Here is a 15,789-nt window from a genome sequence, read left to right as displayed (position 1 = left end):
AATGCCTGTTTGTTGTGTCTTAGTCCATAGTGAAACAGGTGTAAAAAGAGATGTTGTGTTCCTGCTGGATGGTTCTGATGGCACAAGAGATGGCTTCCCAGCATTACAAGCCTTTGTTAAGAGCATAATTGAGAGGCTGTCTGTGGGTGAGAACAGAGACAGGGTCTCTTTGGTTCAATATGCTGAAAAGCCAGAGGCCAATTTTTATCTGAACTCTCACAAAACAAAGGATGCCATTATCAATGCCATAAATAATATGAAGCACAAGGGTGGAAGGAGCCTCAATACTGGGGAAGCTCTTCAGTTTGTGAGACACAATGTCTTCACCACCTCCACGGGGAGTAGAAGACTAGATGGTGTGCCTCAGGTGCTGATTCTTCTGAGTAGCAAGCAGTCCAGAGATGGTGTTAAAGGACCAGCTGTGGCTCTTAAGGAACGTGAAATTGTCTCCATTGGGGTTGGAGTGGGAAATGCCAGTCTCTCAGAGATGGAAATGATTGGTTTCAACACTGGTTTTGCATATAAAGTCACTGATTTCTCTGAGTTGCCCTCAATCCAGTCACAACTTGTTGCTACACTCAGCATGTCAAAAGACACAGTGGTCCTTGTGCCCTCTGCGGTCCATGATTTAACAGGTAAGAATTTCAATACATGGCATACAATATTGTTCTCTTTCAAAGAGCTGTGCTCTGTTCTTTACCTCCTGAATAGCCTGCATGATTTTGCAGATTAATCAAAGTTTCTTTTGTATTATTTTATTTCCTTCCCATTTTGTTTCTGATTTGTCTGCCTAGACTCTTTCTTGTATTGCTATGATGTTTCCATCATTTCCATACATTTCTTTTTCATTTGACCATTGGTGGATGAAATGTGCCTCTCCTGACATCTTTTTTGATGAAAAGATGGTTCCTTAGTAGTTCTGTTAGCAATTATTCTTTCAGAAGAGTGGCTGGAGCAACCAACCCTCAATTTCCAGCTTGTCACTCATGCTGATATATATGCATGAGCATTGTCAAATACGTTTCTTTCTAAAATGTTCTCCAAAATGTATTTAAGTCTTAAACAGCCAGTCCATTTCTATCTATCACATAGTTGATACAGATGGCACCAAAAGGGACATAGTGTTTCTCCTTGATGGTTCAGATGACTCCAGAAATGGACTGCCAGCCATGCGAGAGTTCATCAGAAGAATGGTAGAAGAGCTAGAAATCGATGGGGACAATGTCAGAGTAGCTGTGGTGCATTACAGTGACCGTGCCACAGCTTACTTCAACTTAACTACTCACCAATCAAAAAAGGCTATCGTCTATGCCGTGAGAAGCCTGCGCCACAAAGGAGGAACTCTACGGAACACGGGAGCTGCTCTTCATTTCGTCAGAGACTATGTGTTTTCCACTTCATCTGGGAGCAGACGCCTAGAGGGCGTTCCTCAGGTTCTGTTTTTGTTGACCGGCGGGGAGTCCAGTGATGACGTCACAGACACTGCATCCAGCCTGAAACATCTCGGGGTTCTTTCTTTTGCCATTGGAATGAAGAACGCCAAAGAGGAAGAGCTTTGGAAAATTGCCTACTCCTCCAGATTTCTTTTCAACCTGACTGTCTTTGGTGAACTCTTGTCTATACAGCCAGAGATCCTTGCATTTGTCCAGTCAAAAATGGAAATTGAACCCCCCACCATTATAGGTAAGACATGTCATTGATTCAAGATTGAGAATCAAGATGACCTCCTTAGATGCCATGCATTTATACTATAGATAACTGGTCTTAAAGTTTGATGGTTTTAATGAAACTGCATTATCTTTTGGAAGAGAATCAGTCGATGAGTTTCATTGTCCTCAAACTGCTTCATGCATGTGAGGACACAAGTTTATTGTGTTTGCATTCCTTTTGGCCATTTCTTATACATTGGAGATCCTCTCTTGAATGCTTGACATCAACGAATGTTCGCACACTTTAATCATACGCTCTTCCTTGAGCCAATGATAATCGTATCATTGACTGAATATTGCCAGTTGCTCATAGGTTCTCTTTTGTCTCCTCTTTGTCCCCCTTTAATTGTGGAGAAGGGGTGTTTTTCCTTATCTCATAGCTAATTTCAAGTGTTTCAAACAAGTCTTTATCTAAAATGTTTTTAAATATTCTGCCATTGTATTGCCATTTTCTTTGCATGAACTGGTATGTTGTATATAAGCATGTGGTTTGACGTTAAAACAAGCATAATATTGTGTATCATTGCTGAACAATGAATGCATTTAGTAGTTCAAAGATAACGTATGTTGTCATCTTAATGCTTGAATGGTTCCTAAACAGGTTCTTTCCATTTCTCCCCCTAGTTGAATTAGATGCTACACAAAGAGACATAGTGTTTCTATTGGATGGGTCAGATGACACTAGGAATGGATTCTCAGAGATGCGTGATTTTGTCCAAAAAGTGGTAGAGACCCTAAGTGTTGGAGAGAGCAAGGACCGTGTCTCTGTAGTTCAGTACAGCAGAGAGCCACAGACCCATTTCAATCTCAACACATACATGGAAAAACAAGACCTTCTTAGCTCCATCCGACAGCTACAGCATAAAGGGGGCAGCCTTCGTAACACTGGAGAAGCACTCAACTATGTGAGGAATAATGTTTTTGTTAAGTCCTTGGGGAGTCGGCATCAAGAAGGTGTCCCCCAGATATTGATTATTTTGAGTGGAGGGAGATCACAGGATGATGTTGCACGTGCTGCTGCAGCTCTTAAACAAGATCACATTGTTCCATTCAGTGTAGGACCAAGGAGTGCAGACTTATTAGAGATGCAAATGATTGCACACACCCCTGCCTATTCATTCTCTGTCCCTCGGTTTGATGAACTTCAGAGCATCCAGCAACAACTTGTGTCATTTGTGAAAAGAGTGCCTCGTCAGCCAAGACTTAAAGCACAAAATGTATTGGGTAAGATCTTTTTATTTTTATTCTGTCTTTCTCACCTTTAATGTTTGATGTGTGAAGATGTTTCCTGATATTGGCCTCATTCAGTGTTTTGTTGTTGTCTATTAACAATCCATATTTTAAGATTGAGAATTCTACTCTAACTGAGAGTTCTTGTCTATATATAGTTCTTGAATCCATAGAAAAAGCTGAATCTGTTGGACGGGATATTGTGTTTTTACTGGATGGCTCTGATGAAATGCAGAATGCATTTGAACCAATGGTTGAGTTTGTTCAGAGAGTGGTGGAGAAACTCGATGTGAATGAGAACAAAGATCGTGTCTCGGTGGTTCAGTACAGCAGAGACCCAGCTGTCCAGTTCTATCTGAACACTTACAACACACAACAGGACATTGTTAACACTATACAGGGTCTGAGACATAAAGGAGGCAGACCCCTCAACACCGGGGCAGCCCTACAGTATGTCAATGACAACATCTTTACTGCCTCCTCTGGAAGTAGGCATCATGAGGGAGTCCCTCAGATTCTGATTCTGTTGACTGGAGGTCGGTCCAGCGATGATGTCAGAAATGCTGTTACAAATCTAGAAGGAACTGGTGTGATGGCATTTGTGGTGGGACTAAGGAATGCAGACACACTGGAGCTTCAAACTATTTCACATGAGCCCAGTCAAGCTTTCTTTGCCTCAAACATAAATGATCTCGCAGGCCTTCACCAGCAAATATTGTCTGCCATTGAGAAAGCCAAACTGCCTGCAAGTATGCCATCAAATTATGGTAAGAGCATAACTATCACAATAGTGCTTCCCAACCTAGGGTCGGGTGGGCCTAGTCTATTTGGAAATTTGAAACATATTGCATTATTTTTCTTACTTTCAACATCTATCTGTATGTTGTCAGTGTGATATCAGTCTAACTTGTCATACATAATCTATTATCGTGTAACTCCTGCAATGTACCATCATTGTGAAGCACATAAATAACATTGTTTAACCACATTCAACCTGGCATCCCTATTTTGGGCATGTCATATTATGGTCAGAAAACGTGAACATTAAAAAAAAGAAGCAAATATAGCAGATCTATAAGCTCACAATGTGTCACATTGCATTGTGAGCTTGATGGGCTATTATCACTATTCGTCGTACGAGAGGTACTGTACATATTGTTGGTACTGTACATAAGTGTGTGCGTGCATTGGGGGATCTCAGCTTTTGTCAGATATAAGAGAGGGTGGAAACCACTGCCTGTATAGAATATACAACACATTGATATCGTGTTCACGATCATGAAGAAAAATAAAACTTCCATCAGTAATAATCCTTTGGTATGACTGTTTGTATTGCCACAGATAACAACAGACGAGATGTAGTGTTTTTACTTGATGGTTGTGATGATTCCCGGAGAAGATTCCCTGCCATTAAAGACTTTGTGCAGAGAATAGTAGCAAACCTGAATGTTGACACAGGCAAAGATCGCGTGTCTGTGGTCCAGTACAGTGACACAGCGGAAATCGATTTCAATTTGAAATCATACTCAACGAAAGATGATGTCCTCAAAGCAATAAGTGATTTAAGACACAAAGGAGGATATCCTCTCAATATTGGAGTGGCTCTACAGTATGTGAAGGATGGAGTTTTAACCCCTCTGTCCGGAAGCAGACATCTCGAGGGGGTTCCACAGATACTGGTGCTGCTGAGTGGTGGACGATCTGGAGATGACATACTGATCCCTGTCAGAGAGTTGAAAGAGTTTGGTGTCATCTCAATTGGCATTGGTACGGCTGATGCAGACACATTAGAGCTACAGACCATATCTCATGAGCCTAATTATGCCCTCTCTGTCACCGACTATGAGGACCTTCCATCTGCTCAGCAGGATGTGTTGTCATTGTTAAAGGAGGCTTCATACCAAACACAACCAACCGCTCCCACACAAACATTTGGTAAGATGTTCTCTGAATCCTGTTCCGTAAAGGATGGATTTATTATTTAAATCATTGTCATCCCTGCTTTGATTGAATAATATTTTTCTTGCATTTTAAGTCAATGTCTGTCAGGACTGTAATTAAAGCTGACAGGGACCATTTGTTTACTTCTGAAATTCTTTGTCTTCGTTGCAGGTTCTGATAAAAAGGATGTAGTATTTCTTATTGACGGGTCATATGACTCTAGAAATGGCTTTGAGGGCATACGTGCCTTTATTGAGAAAATTGTTGAGAGCTTGACTCTCGAGGCAAACAGGGACCAGGTGGCAGTTGTTCAATACAGCCGAGATGCCAAAGCCAATTTCTATTTGAATTCATATTCCTCCAAGAGCGATGTGCTGAACATCATAAAAACAATGAGGCATAAGTTGGGCAGACCCCTCAACACTGGCAGAGCATTGGGGTTTGTCAGAAACAGTGTCTTTGCGGCATCTGTTGGTGGCAGACATGGAGATGGTGTGCCTCAGTATTTGTTTGTCTTCAGTGGTGGCAGATCAAGCGATGATGTAAGGAGTCCAGCGAAGTCTCTTAGGGACAATGGTATAAGGACCATTAGCATTGGAACAAAGAATGGTGACACACTGGAATTACAGACTATGTCCTTTACACCAGCTTATTCATTTTCTGTCACAGACTTCAAAAGTCTTAACAGCATACATTCATCTTTGGAAACCGTCATGAGTGGTTCTCATGAAACAACAGAATTTACAACTGTTGTAGGTAAGAAATAAAAGGAGATCATTACACTTTGCATATGTTTGTATTAAATAGAATATTTAGTTATACATAAACAGCATCATCCGTGCATATACTATAGTGTCCTTGTAATGTTTGTTTGTATCCATTTCAGACGATTCTGATCTATCAAAAATAGATCTCCAAAATGCGGACATTGTTTTTCTCCTTGATGGATCTGATGAAATGCTGAGAAGTGTAAAACAAATTCAGGACTTTGTCAGACGGTTTGTTAAACAAATAGAAATTGGGCCCAGCAGAGCACAAGTTGCTTTAATTCAGTACAGCGATGAACCCACTGCTGATTTTCTCCTAAATACATATTCATCAGAAAGAGATATCTTGAATCATATAAGCCATTTCAGTCTTAAAGGAGGGAGGACCACTAAGACTGGGGGAGCGCTTGAATATGTGAAAAACAATGTGTTCATTGCCCCCTCTGGGAGCAGAGCCCAAGAAGGCATCCCCCAGATATTAATTCTGTTGAGCGGGAGAAAATCGGAAGATGATGTCCTAATTCCATCAGATCATCTGAGAACTGCTGGAGTTGTGCTTTTTGCTGTTGGGGTTAATAAGGCAGATAGGTCAGAGATGAAGAGCCTGGCTCTCAGTCCCGGAGAGGCATACTTTATCAATGACATTTCTGACCTTAGTGTTGTGAGACAGCAGTTGCTTTCAGATGTTGCATCTGTCAAAGTTACAGTCAGCCCTGGTGTAGGTGAGTTAATCACACCATACATTTTTTCATAGTGCATATTCAAATCGTACATGGTTTAATGTAATTGACTGGAGACTGTTTATCTTAGTTTCAGGACCCAGTGGGAAAAGAGATATTGTCTTCCTTCTTGACGGATCTGATGACGTTAGGAATAGATTCACAGCCATACGTGACTTTGTTGCAAAGGTTGTGGGTACCCTACATGTGGACCAAGGAAAAGATCAAGTTGCTGTAGTGCAGTATAGTAACAATGCTGAGGTCAACTTCAACTTGAATACTTATAAGACGAAAGACAATCTTCTGAACCATGTAACAAACCTAAAACCAAAAGGTGGAAGGCCACAATATATTGGTACAGCACTACAGTTTGTGAAGGATAGTATCTTTGTTCCAAATGCTGGGAGTCGACGTGATGAAGGTGCTACACAGATACTTATTGTACTGGCTGGAGGTAGATCAAGAGATTTTCCCAGAGGCCCAGCGAATGCACTAAAAAACGAAGGAATTATTACGTTTGCTATTGGCTCAAGAATGACAAATCCGGTTGAGCTTAAAACCATTTCCTCAGACCAAGAATACGCTTATTCAGTTCCTGACTTTGCTAATCTTAGTAACATTCAGCAAAGTTTGCTGACACATCTTAGTCAAGTAACAGCAGAAGAGGAAACAATGCCTGGTAAGCCAAATGCAGAGTGTTGAATCTAACATAGTAAAAAAAAATACTTTAGCTGTCTACAGACACAATTTGTCTGACATCTTGTCTATCTTCGTTTCCTCAGTAGAGGATAATACTGCCAGAAGGGATGTAGTATTCCTTCTAGATGGGTCTGATGGCACAAGGAATGGATTCCCTGCCATGCGTGATTTTGTTCAGAGAGTGGTGGACAGACTGAATGTCGGAGAAAACAAAGACCGTGTCTCAGTGGCCCAGTACAGCAGAGATGCAGAGGTCCACTTCAATCTGAACACATACACCACAAAAACTGATATTGTGGACAAGGTCAGAGGCCTGAGCCACAGAGGAGGCAGACCCCTCAACACTGGGGCAGCCCTCCAGTACGTCAGGGACAACGTCTTTACTGCCTCCTCTGGAAGCAGGCGTCTGGAAGGTGTTCCACAGATGCTGATACTGCTGAATGGTGGCAGGTCTTTTGACAATGTCGATACACCAGCATCTGCTCTCAAAGAGCAGGGCATTGTTGTGTTTGGAATTGGAAGCAGGAGCTCTGACAGCAGAGAACTGCAGAGGATATCCTATGAGCCTAGTTATGCTATTGCAGTGTCTGAATTCACTGACCTCCCCAACGTCCAAGAGCAGCTGTCCGCTGCCATGAGCACAGTCATTGTGAGGGCTATACCCATGACTCCAACAGTAACTGGTAAGACACTGACCATTGTTTAACAGACACCCAGAGTGTCTTTTAATTGAATAATGTGTCTACATTTAGTTTTCTTAGTCCAAGTAGTTGCACCACTTTAAAAGATAAAGGTCAGATAATTGATGTGATCAGGTCAAATGACCTTTGTTTCACATGTCACCACACACATGAACCCTATAGTAATGTAAATTTCATGTTCCCTAGTTGAGCGCAGTACTCCCGGAAGGGATGTTGTGTTCTTACTGGATGGATCCGATGGCACAAGAAATGGATTCCCAGCAATGCGTGACTTTGTCCAGAGAGCGGTAGAGACCCTGAATGTGGGTGAGAACAAAGATCGTGTGTCATTGGTTCAGTACAGCAGAGATGCAGCTGTCCAATTCTATCTGAACACATACACAACAAAGAGCGATATCCTTGACATTGTCAGAGGCATGAGGCACAAAGGTGGAAGACCCCTCAACACTGGAGCAGCTCTCCAGTATTTGATAGACAATGTCTTCACCGCTTCCGCTGGAAGCAGGCGCCTGGAAGGTGCGCCACAGTTACTAATTGCCCTGATTGGCGGAAGGTCCTTTGACAAGGTTGACACACCAGCCTCTGCTCTCAAAGAGATGGGAGTCTTGACCTTTGCAATTGGAACCAGGGGCTCTGATGCTAGGGAACTGCAAAAGATAGCCCAAGAGCCCAGTAATGCTGTGTCTGTGTCTGACTTCACTGACCTCCCCAGTGTCCAGGAGAAACTTCGCTCTTCCATGGAAACAGTGATTGTTGAGGTTACTCCTGAATCACCAACTGTGTTAGGTATGTTCACAGGCATGTCCTTTTTCTGGTGGTAGAGGAAAACATATTTGTTACAGGCAAGTTTAGGGGACACTGAAGAAGTAGTAAAACATCTCCAGCACTGATGATTGTGTTCTGCTCCATTTCAATCTAGTTTATCTGACATGTCTGTCTTTGCTTCCCCAGTTGATGATGACACTGCCAGAAGGGATGTAGTATTCCTTCTGGATGGGTCTGATGGCACAAGGTATGGATTCCCTGCCATGCGTGATTTTGTTCAGAGAGTGGTGGAGAACTTGAACATTGGTGAAAACAAAGACCGTGTTTCTGTGGCCCAGTACAGCAGAGATGCAGAGGTTCACTTCAATCTGAACACATACACCACAAAAACCGATATTGTGGACACAGTCAGAGGCCTGAGGCACAGAGGAGGCAGACCCCTCAACACTGGGGCAGCCCTCCAGTACGTCAGGGACAACGTCTTTACTGCCTCCTCTGGAAGCAGGCGTCTGAAAGGTGTTCCACAGATGCTGATACTGCTGAATGGTGGAAGGTCTTTTGACAATGTAGATACACCAGCATCTGCTCTCAAAGAGCAGGGCATTGTTGTGTTTGGAATTGGAAGCAACAGCTCTGACAGCAGAGAACTGCAGAGGATATCCTATGAGCCTAGTTATGCTATTGCAGTGTCTGAATTCACTGACCTCCCCAACGTCCAAGAGCAGCTGTCCGCTGCCATGAGCACAGTCATTGTGAGGGCTATACCCATGACTCCAACAGTAACTGGTAAGACACTGACCATTGTTTAACAAACACCCAGAGTGTCTTTTAATTTAATAATGTGTCTACATTTAGTTTTCTTTCAGTTTGAACTTAGTCCAAGTAGTTGCACCACTTTAAAAGGTCAGCTAATTGATGTGATCAGGTCAAATGACCTTTGTTTCACATGTCACCACACACATGAACCCTATAGTAATGTAAATTTCATGTTCCCTAGTTGAGCGCAGTACTCCCGGAAGGGATGTTGTGTTCTTACTGGATGGATCCGATGGCACAAGAAATGGATTCCCAGCAATTCGTGACTTTGTCCAGAGAGCGGTAGAGACCCTGAATGTGGGTGAGAACAAAGATCGTGTGTCATTGGTTCAGTACAGCAGAGATGCAGCTGTCCAATTCTATCTGAACACATACACAACAAAGAGTGAGATCCTTGACATTGTCAGAGGCATGAGGCACAAAGGTGGAAGACCCCTCAACACTGGAGCAGCTCTCCAGTATTTGATAGACAATGTCTTCACCGCTTCTGCAGGAAGCAGGCGCCTGGAAGGTGCGCCACAGTTACTAATTGCCCTGATTGGCGGAAGGTCCTTTGACAAGGTTGACACACCAGCCTCTGCTCTCAAAGAGATGGGAGTCTTGACCTTTGCAATTGGAACCAGGGGCTCTGATGCTAGGGAACTGCAAAAGATATCCCAAGAGCCCAGTAATGCTGTGTCTGTGTCTAACTTCACTGACCTCCCCAGTGTCCAGGAGAAACTTCGCTCTTCCATGGAAACAGTGATTGTTGAGGTTACTCCTGAATCACCAACTGTGTTAGGTATGTTCACAGGCATGTCCTTTTTCTGGTGGTAGAGGGAAACATATTTGTTACAGGCAAGTTTAGGGGACACTGAAGAAGTAGTAAAACATCTCCAGCACTGATGATTGTGTTCTGCTCCATTTCGATCAAATTTATCTGACATAATGTCTGTCTTTGCTTCCCCAGTTGATAATGACACTGCCAGAAGGGATGTAGTATTCCTTCTGGATGGGTCTGATGGCACAAGGAATGGATTCCCTGCCATGCGTGATTTTGTTCAGAGAGTGGTGGAGAACTTGAACATTGGTGAAAACAAAGATCGTGTTTCTGTGGTCCAATACAGCAGAGATTCGGAGGTGCATTTCAATCTGAACACACACACCACAAAGGAAGACATCGTTGATACGGTCAGAGGGCTGAGGCATAGAGGAGGCAGACCCCTCAACACCGGGGCAGCCCTCCAACATGTCAGGGACAACGTCTTTACTGTCTCCTCTGGAAGTAGACGTCAAGAGGGCTTCCCTCAGATTCTGATTGTGTTGAGTGGAGGGCGTTCTAGTGATAATGTCGATACACCAGCCTCCGCCCTCAAGTCGGACGGGGTTTTGATTTTCGGCATCGGAACTAGAAATTCTAGCAGAGAGGTTCAGAGGATTGCCTCAGAACCTAATTATGCCCAGTCTGTGTCTGACTTTTCTGACCTCCCTAATGTCCCGCAGACATTCATTGACTCTCTCAACACCATAGGTGTTGAAGAGACCCCCACAACCCCAACACTCGAAGGTAAGACAACACTTGCTTTGTTAGCTCCCGACGTGCACCCAATATCCTGCTTAGCATAGGCGACACATCCATAGCAAACTGACAAATAATTTGCAGCTAGTAGAAAGGTATGTTGAAATCATTTGTTTTTGATTTCTGATTCTCCTAGTAGATCAAAGAACTGCCAGAAGGGATGTAGTGTTCCTACTGGATGGTTCTGATGGCACAAGGGATGGATTCCCAGCTATGATAGACTTTGTTCAGAGAGTGGTGGACAGACTGAAAGTCGGAGAAAACAAAGACCGTGTCTCAGTGGCCCAGTACAGCAGAGATGCAGAAGTCCACTTCAATCTGAACACATACACCACAAAAACCGATATTGTGGACACGGTCAGAGGCCTGACCCACAGAGGAGGCAGACCCCTCAACACTGGGGCAGCCCTCCAGTACGTCAGGGACAACGTCTTTACTGCCTCCTCTGGAAGCAGGCGTCTGGAAGGTGTTCCACAGATGCTGATACTGCTGAATGGTGGAAGGTCTTTTGACAATGTAGATACACCAGCATCTGCTCTCAAAGAGCAGGGCATTGTTTTGTTTGGAATTGGTAGCAAGAGCTCTGACAGCAGAGAACTGCAGAGGATATCCTATGAGCCTAGTTATGCTATTGCAGTGTCTGAATTCACTGACCTTCCCAACGTCCAAGAGCAGCTGTCCGCTGCCATGAGCACAGTCATAGTGAGGGCTACACCCATGACTCCAACAGTAACTGGTAAGACACTGACCACTGTTTAACAGACAACCAGAGTGTCTTTTCATTTAATAATGTGTCCACATTTAGTTTTCTTTCAGTTTGAACTTAGTCCAAGTAGTTGCACGACATTAAAAGAAAAAGGTCAGATAATTGATGTGATCAGGTCAAATTACCTCTGTTTCACATATCACAACACACATGAACCCTATAGTAATGTAAATTTCATGTTCCCTAGTTGAGCGCAGTGCTCCCGGAAGGGATGTTGTGTTCTTACTGGATGGATCCGATGGCACAAGAAATGGATTCCCAGCAATGTGTGACTTTGTCCAGAGAGTGGTAGAGACCCTGAATGTGGGTGAGAACAAAGATCGTGTGTCATTGGTTCAGTACAGCAGAGATGCAGCTGTCCAATTCTATCTGAACACATACACAACAAAGAGCGAGATCCTTGACATTGTCAGAGGCATGAGGCACAAAGGTGGAGGACCCCTCAAAACTGGAGCAGCTCTCCAGTATTTGATAAACAATGTCTTCACTGCTTCCGCTGGAAGCAGGCGCCTGGAAGGTGTGCCACAGTTACTAATTGCGCTGATTGGTGGGAGGTCCTTTGACAATGTTGACACACCAGCCTCTGCTCTCAAAGAGATGGGAGTCTTGACCTTTGCAATTGGAACCAGGGGCTCTGATGCTAGAGAACTGCAAAAGATATCCCAAGAGCCCAGTAATGCTGTGTCTGTGTCTGACTTCACTGACCTCCCCAGTGTCCAGGAGAAACTTCGCTCTTCCATGGAAACAGTGATTGTTGAGGTTACTACTGAATCTCCAAGTGTGTTAGGTATGTTCACAGGCATGACCTTTTTCTGGTGGTAGAGGAAAACATATTTGTTTCAGGCAAGTTTAGGGGACACTGAAGAAGTAGTAAAACATCTCCAGCACAGATGATTGTGTTCTGCTCCATTTCTATCTAGTTTATCTGACATAATGTCTGTCTTTGCTTCCCCAGTTGATGATGACACTGCCAGAAGGGATGTAGTATTCCTTCTGGATGGGTCTCATGGCACAAGGAATGGATTCCCTGCCATGCGTGATTTTGTTCAGAGAGTGGTGGAGAACTTGAACATTGGTGAAAACAAAGACCGTGTTTCTGTGGCCCAGTACAGCAGAGATGCAGAGGTTCACTTCAATCTGAACACATACACCACAAAAACCGATATTGTGGACACAGTCAGAGGCCTGAGGCACAGAGGAGGCAGACCCCTCAACACTGGGGCAGCCCTCCAGTACGTCAGGGACAACGTCTTTACTGCCTCCTCTGGAAGCAGGCGTCTGGAAGGTGTTCCACAGATGCTGATACTGCTGAATGGTGGACGGTCTTTTGACAATGTAGATACACCAGCATCTGCTCTCAAAGAGCAGGGCATTGTTGTGTTTGGAATTGGAAGCAACAGCTCTGACAGCAGAGAACTGCAGAGGATATCCTATGAGCCTAGTTATGCTATTGCAGTGTCTGAATTCACTGACCTCCCCAACGTCCAAGAGCAGCTGTCTGCTGCCATGAGCACAGTAATTGTAAGGGCTATACCCATGACTCCAACAGTAACTGTAAGGGCTATACCCATGACTCCAACAGTAACTGTAAGGGCTATACCCATGACTCCAACAGTAACTGGTAAGACACTGACCATTGTTTAACAGACACCCAGAGTGTCTTTTAATTTAATAATGTGTCTACATTTAGTTTTCTTTCAGTTTGAACATAGTCCAAGTAGTTGCACCACTTTAAAAGATAAAGGTCAGATAATTGATGTGATCAGGTCAAATGACCTTTGTTTCACATGTCACCACACACATGAACCCTATAGTAATGTAAATTTCATGTTTCCTAGTTGAGCGCAGTACTCCCGGAAGAGATGTTGTGTTCTTACTGGATGGATCCGATGGCACAAGAAATGGATTCCCAGCAATGCGTGACTTTGTCCAGAGAGCGGTAGAGACCCTGAATGTGGGTGAGAACAAAGATCGTGTGTCATTGGTTCAGTACAGCAGAGATGCAGCTGTCCAATTCTATCTGAACACATACACAACAAAGAGCGAGATCCTTGACATTGTCAGAGGCATGAGGCACAAAGGTGGAAGACCCCTCAAAACTGGAGCAGCTCTCCAGTATTTGATAAACAATGTCTTCACCGCTTCCGCTGGAAGCAGGCGCCTGGAAGGTGCGCCACAGTTACTAATTGCCCTGATTGGCGGAAGGTCATTTGACAAGGTTGACACACCAGCCTCTGCTCTCAAAGAGATGGGAGTCTTGACCTTTGCAATTGGAACCAGGGGCTCTGATGCTAGAGAACTGCAAAAGATATCCCAAGAGCCCAGTAATGCTGTGTCTGTCTCTGACTTCACTGACCTCCCCAGTGTCCAGGAGAAACTTCGCTCTTCCATGGAAACAGTGATTGTTGAGGTTACTACTGAATCTTCAACTGTGTTAGGTATGTTCACAGGCATGACCTTTTTCTGGTGGTAGAGGAAAACATATTTGTTTCAGGCAAGTTTAGGGGACACTGAAGAAGTAGTAAAACATCTCCAGCACTGATGATTGTGTTCTGCTCCATTTTGATCTAGTTTATCTGACATAATGTCTGTCTTTGCTTCCCCAGTTGATGATGACACTGCCGGAAGGGATGTAGTATTCCTTCTGGATGGGTCTGATGGCACAAGGAATGGATTCCCTGCCATGCGTGATTTTGTTCAGAGAGTGGTGGAGAACTTGAACATTGGTGAAAACAAAGACCGTGTTTCTGTGGCCCAGTACAGCAGAGATGCAGAGGTTCACTTCAATCTGAACACATACACCACAAAAACCGATATTGTGGACACAGTCAGAGGCCTGAGGCACAGAGGAGGCAGACCCCTCAACACTGGGGCAGCCCTCCAGTACGTCAGGGACAACGTCTTTACTGCCTCCTCTGGAAGCAGGCGTCTGGAAGGTGTTCCACAGATGCTGATACTGCTGAATGGTGGACGGTCTTTTGACAATGTAGATACACCAGCATCTGCTCTCAAAGAGCAGGGCATTGTTGTGTTTGGAATTGGAAGCAACAGCTCTGACAGCAGAGAACTGCAGAGGATATCCTATGAGCCTAGTTATGCTATTGCAGTGTCTGAATTCACTGACCTCCCCAACGTCCAAGAGCAGCTGTCCGCTGCCATGAGCACAGTAATTGTAAGGGCTATACCCATGACTCCAACAGTAACTGTAAGGGCTATACCCATGACTCCAACAGTAACTGGTAAGACACTGACCATTGTTTAACAGACACCCAGAGTGTCTTTTAATTTAATAATGTGTCTACATTTAGTTTTCTTTCAGTTTGAACGTAGTCCAAGTAGTTACACCACTTTAAAAGATAAAGGTCAGATAATTGATGTGATCAGGTCAAATGACCTTTGTTTCACATGTCACCACACACATGAACCCTATAGTAATGTAAATTTCATGTTTCCTAGTTGAGCGCAGTACTCCCGGAAGAGATGTTGTGTTCTTACTGGATGGATCCGATGGCACAAGAAATGGATTCCCAGCAATGCGTGACTTTGTCCAGAGAGCGGTAGAGACCCTGAATGTGGGTGAGAACAAAGATCGTGTGTCATTGGTTCAGTACAGCAGAGATGCAGCTGTCCAATTCTATCTGAACACATACACAACAAAGAGCGAGATCCTTGACATTGTCAGAGGCATGAGGCACAAAGGTGGAAGACCCCTCAAAACTGGAGCAGCTCTCCAGTATTTGATAAACAATGTCTTCACCGCTTCCGCTGGAAGCAGGCGCCTGGAAGGTGCGCCACAGTTACTAATTGCCCTGATTGGCGGAAGGTCATTTGACAAGGTTGACACACCAGCCTCTGCTCTCAAAGAGATGGGAGTCTTGACCTTTGCAATTGGAACCAGGGGCTCTGATGCTAGAGAACTGCAAAAGATATCCCAAGAGCCCAGTAATGCTGTGTCTGTCTCTGACTTCACTGACCTCCCCAGTGTCCAGGAGAAACTTCGCTCTTCCATGGAAACAGTGATTGTTGAGGTTACTACTGAATCTCCAACTGTGTTAGGTATGTTCACAGGCATGACCTTTTTCTGGTGGTAGAGGAAAACATATTTGTTTCAGGCAAGT

General features: G+C 44.1%; 3 protein-coding genes across 3 annotated transcripts in view; all 3 read left to right on the top strand.

Moving 5' to 3' along the window:
- Positions 1 to 15,789, top strand: part of LOC310867219 (collagen alpha-3(VI) chain-like) — a 98,046-nt gene that overhangs the window by 24,130 nt on the left and 58,127 nt on the right. The gene's annotated exons all lie outside the window — the stretch shown is intronic.
- On the top strand, positions 59 to 9,340 carry LOC310866396 (collagen alpha-3(VI) chain-like; the record flags this gene model as incomplete). Its single annotated transcript, XM_083776002.1, has 10 exons — positions 59 to 635; positions 2,334 to 2,933; positions 3,098 to 3,706; positions 4,281 to 4,874; positions 5,052 to 5,636; positions 5,767 to 6,369; positions 6,458 to 7,045; positions 7,149 to 7,748; positions 7,953 to 8,552; positions 8,718 to 9,340. The coding sequence occupies exons 1-10, from the start codon at positions 257 to 259 to the stop codon at positions 9,338 to 9,340; spliced, it is 5,781 nt and encodes a 1,926-aa protein (XP_083632128.1). The 5' UTR covers positions 59 to 256.
- LOC310866395 (collagen alpha-3(VI) chain-like) lies at positions 9,759 to 15,762 on the top strand (the record flags this gene model as incomplete). Its single annotated transcript, XM_083776001.1, has 7 exons — positions 9,759 to 10,128; positions 10,297 to 10,893; positions 11,042 to 11,641; positions 12,627 to 13,186; positions 13,605 to 13,839; positions 14,278 to 14,837; positions 15,223 to 15,762. The coding sequence occupies 7 exons, from the start codon at positions 9,759 to 9,761 to the stop codon at positions 15,760 to 15,762; spliced, it is 3,462 nt and encodes a 1,153-aa protein (XP_083632127.1).

Source organism: Protomyctophum parallelum (genome assembly GCF_964188405.1).
Source record: "Protomyctophum parallelum genome assembly, chromosome: 11".
Lineage (NCBI taxonomy): Eukaryota > Metazoa > Chordata > Actinopteri > Myctophiformes > Myctophidae > Protomyctophum > Protomyctophum parallelum.
Note: the sequence above shows the minus strand (reverse complement) of the source record. Positions and strands in the feature narration are given on the sequence as shown.